The 3,968-nt window shown below is 33.6% G+C and overlaps 1 protein-coding gene across 1 annotated transcript; it reads left to right on the top strand.

The window, feature by feature from the left end:
• The first annotated feature begins 1,954 nt into the window (after positions 1–1,954).
• On the top strand, positions 1,955–3,580 carry LOC136228068 (exopolygalacturonase-like). Its single transcript, XM_066016903.1, has 4 exons — positions 1,955–2,098; positions 2,284–2,577; positions 2,656–3,171; positions 3,292–3,580. Exons 1-4 carry the CDS (start codon positions 1,964–1,966, stop codon positions 3,511–3,513), a joined length of 1,167 nt encoding a protein of 388 aa, XP_065872975.1. The 5' UTR covers positions 1,955–1,963; the 3' UTR covers positions 3,514–3,580.
• Positions 3,581–3,968: the final 388 nt, after the last annotated feature.

Below are 3,968 nucleotides of genomic sequence, written 5' to 3' on the forward strand. Positions count from 1 at the left end.
GTAGTAGTGATTGCATAATTTTTTCAACAATTCTAGACTCTTCAATTTTTTCTCCATACTACCGCATCTGATTTACGATAGATTTTACTCGGGATGAGTAATCACTAATGGCCTCTGTGTCTTTCATCCTCATCGTCTCAAATTCTCCTCTCAACATCTGTAAACGAACTTTTTTAACTTTCTCCTCTCCTTGAAGAGAAACTCGTAGGATTTCCCACGCTTGTTTGGCAGTGGTAGCTTCAGCTACTTTCTTGAACATTAATTCATCCAAACCTTGGTGAATGAGAGTAAGAGCCTTTTAATCCCTTTTGCGATTTTTCTGCAGAGTATCTTTTTCTTCGTGTGGCAACGCTGCCTCGTTGGTTGGGACAACGTAGTCTTTTTCGACAATATCTCAGACATATTGACATCCGAGTAACGCCTTCATTCGAATACACCAACTTGAATAATTGGTTTTGGTGAGTTGATGGTATTGATAAGGAAGTTTAAGACCGTCTGACATTTTTTATATGGGTCTGTTTGGCGGAAGACTGACTCTCGTAATGTGGCTCTAATACCACTTTGTTGGAGATAAAGTAGAGATTTAAGAATAAAAAAGAACTAAAATTGATATTTTTTATCAAAACATTACATCAACTCAACAAGCATTTGGGATTACACAACTCAATATCATTTGACATTTTTTAGACCCTCACATACATAACAACAACAATTATTGACACTATTATTTAGCACACTTTTTTTTATATATTCATATTCAAACTTACTCCACACCTTTATATATACTCAAATATACTGACATCACTTTGACAAAATACACCACAAATTGTGATATTTAATTTGACATAGACTTGGAAAAAATTTAGCCACAGATTGTTCAACTCCACAAACCATCCTCCACGTAATTCACCTCTTATTATTATTTTTTTTATCACATGCATTACTTCAAACTTGGAGGAGGGTGATCGAGAGTGATATGAGTTTATTGGGGATTGAGGAAAATATGGTAGTGGATAGGACAGAGTGGAAGGAGAGAATTTGTGTTGCTGATACGACTTGATTTCACGGTTTTATATGATGGTTCATGTTAGCCGAACCCGAATCATTTCGGGACTAAGGCTTTGTTGTTGTTGTTGTATCACATGCATTACTTGCATGCATTAAGGTTCCTCGTCTTTTTTGATAATTTTCGAACATCACATATTCTTATTTGACCATCCTAATAAATTAAGTTTATTTATATTATTTAACAAAATTGCCTTCGGTTCAGTTTGGTACGCGGGTTAGATAGAACCCATGAACATCCCCAAACACTGTTACACACGGGGAGGAATGACCTAATTAGTCCCAAATTCCCCATTTGCTTCCTCTCTACTGCCTTCTGTGATTTTCCTGTTTGGGATATTAAATTAGCTTAACTTTTTATCCCTTTAGATTAAGTAAAAATACCTTGATCTTCATCTTTGTCCCTTTACATTTGTTGTATTAGGGAGTAAATAAGGTCATGAGTGGGGATATAATCATATAACTATGGTTTGCTATTAAATGGAATTTGGAAAGGACAATAGTTCACAAGTTCAGTTAATTTATACTTGACATGAAAGGGAGATATTAAATATGCAAACTAGTTATAATTTAGTAATGCAAAGTTGAGCTACATTATTGTAGTTTAATAAGGAGTTAACTATCTCTTTATTTTATTATTGTTTATTATCATTATTTTTTTTTATCAAAATTAACATATGGGGTTATTGAACTCTGTACATTAGTTTTACCATAAAAATAGTTGCAAAAATTTGAAACATAAATAGGAAATGCGATCTTCAAGCAGGCATTTATGGGAAACATTTTATTGCTCCAAAAATAGAAAAAGTCAATTGCTAGATTTAGATAATGAACACCTATAAAAGTATCATTTTATTATTCAAGAAATTACCCAAAACAAAATATGGAATCCTATTTAATGTTGTCAACTCTATTAACGATTCTATTTGTGTTATCTAATGTAGAAGCAGCACCAGATGCGGCTGGAGCAAAAGGAGGTGGAGGAGGGGATATAACAAAATTTGGAGCAAAACCTGGTGCAGATAGTACTCAGGTAATTCATAAAATATATATTTCCTAAGTAGCGGTGCAGCCGTGGTTTAATTTTAGCTTTATTAGCAGTGTTAGAATCACATGTATTGAATTGAGGGCTCAAAAATTAAAACTTTTCAATCTAAAAGGACTACACATATTTAATGTTTTATAAGGGAATTAATTAATTAGAATTTTGTTTGTTAGGCCCTAACTAATGCTTGGAAAGAGGCATGTGCGGCAGCAGGTTCCGGTGTAGTGACAGTTCCTAAAGGAACATTTATCACAGGGCCAGTGACAATGGCAGGTCCTTGCAAAGGGGAGATGACTTTTAACCTTGAAGGAACCCTACAGGCACCAGTTAAAATGGCTACTCCTGGTTGGATTAGTTTTGACCATGTTGATAAACTAAAAATAACTGGTAGTGGAACACTAGATGGTCAAGGCCAAGAAGCCTGGAATTGTGCCAAGAAAGAAACTACCTGCAAGTCACCAACAATTGTAATTAAGCTTATTCATTCAGCATTTGCAGTTATATTACATATTTATTTATGATTCTAACTAATTAAAATTCTGCAGAATCTAAGACTTGATTACATAAATAATGGTCTTGTGGAAGGTATCACATCCCTCAACAGTAAGAATTTCCATATGAATGTTATCTCTGGCAGTAATATCACATTCCAAAAGGTTACAATAACTGCACATGCTGAAAGCCCTAAGATAAATGGAATTCATGTTGCAAGATCAAAAGGAGTTACCATTACTGACGTTAACATTGGTACTGGTGGTGATTGTGTCTCTGTTGGTGATGGAACGTCAGATTTAAAAGTAATAAATGCCAAATGTGGTCCTAGTCATGGCATTAGTATTGGAAGTTTAGGACTTTATCCGAATGAGCAGCATGTAACTGGCGTCACTGTTCAAGGATGCACCCTTTCAAAAAGTAAATATGGTGTGAGAATTAAATCATGGGCAGACAAATACGCTTCTGAGGCATCAGGTGTAAAGTTTTCAGATATTACCATGGATAATGTTGAGAATCCAATCATTATAGATATGATGTATTGTCCATCCGGTGGATGCAATACAAAGGTACGTACTTCCACATATTTCTAAATCAAAATCCTAGATGGGAATTGATTTCATTTTCATGTGTTATTTTTATGATTATATCATTAACCTTATTACTTTTATATATGTGTTTAATTTTAGGGTCCATCAAAGGTCAAGCTTTCTGATATTTCCTTTAAAGGCATCAAGGGTACAACACCCACAATTGATGGAATTTTACTCAATTGTATGCCTGGAAGTTGCACAAACATAGCACTTGCTGATATTGATCTCAAATTTACCGGAACTAAAGGCCCTGCAAAAGCTAATTGTACTAATATTAAGCCAACTTTGACCGGAACCGTGAATCCTGCAGGATGTTAATGTTAATGAATTCACATTGACCCCTATTTTTGACCTTAATAAACATTTTAATACAATTTTCAATGTGAGCCTCTTTTTGAAATTTTGATTATACATATTGGTATGTAATATTAATTCATCTCTTGATGCTAATGCATTAATGTATTTTTTTAGAATATATTGATTAATCATTTTGCGAAATTGTGGTGCTCTATTTCTTTTCTTATTACCTTTTTATTTCTTCATGTGTTTATATATAATTACAACATAATATATACATTTTTATTCTCTGCACTTGTACCATAACATTAAATACTTGCTATCTAATTGGAAATCTAATATAATTTCCTCTTCTAGTTAAAACCACCAATTGCATATGGTTTATGTTGGTTAAGGTACAAGATTATCTGTTCAACAAGCGTTTGAATTCTAAAGATGATAATGTTGTTGTAATTAAAATAAGTTTGAGCATCCCT

Source organism: Euphorbia lathyris, chromosome 4 (genome assembly GCF_963576675.1).
Source record: "Euphorbia lathyris chromosome 4, ddEupLath1.1, whole genome shotgun sequence".
Classification (NCBI taxonomy): Eukaryota; Viridiplantae; Streptophyta; class Magnoliopsida; order Malpighiales; family Euphorbiaceae; genus Euphorbia; species Euphorbia lathyris.

What these genes read in the sequence shown, in the direction of transcription:
- LOC136228068 (XM_066016903.1), top strand. Translation starts at nt 1,964, where the DNA reads ATGTTGTCAACTCTATTAACGATTCTATTTGTGTTATCTAATGTAGAA. An exon ending in CCTGCAAGTCACCAACAATT is followed by an intron (nt 2,578 to 2,655) that starts GTAATTAAGCTT and finishes AAAATTCTGCAG; the next exon opens with AATCTAAGACTTGATTACAT. An exon ending in CCGGTGGATGCAATACAAAG is followed by an intron (nt 3,172 to 3,291) that starts GTACGTACTTCC and finishes GTTTAATTTTAG; the next exon opens with GGTCCATCAAAGGTCAAGCT.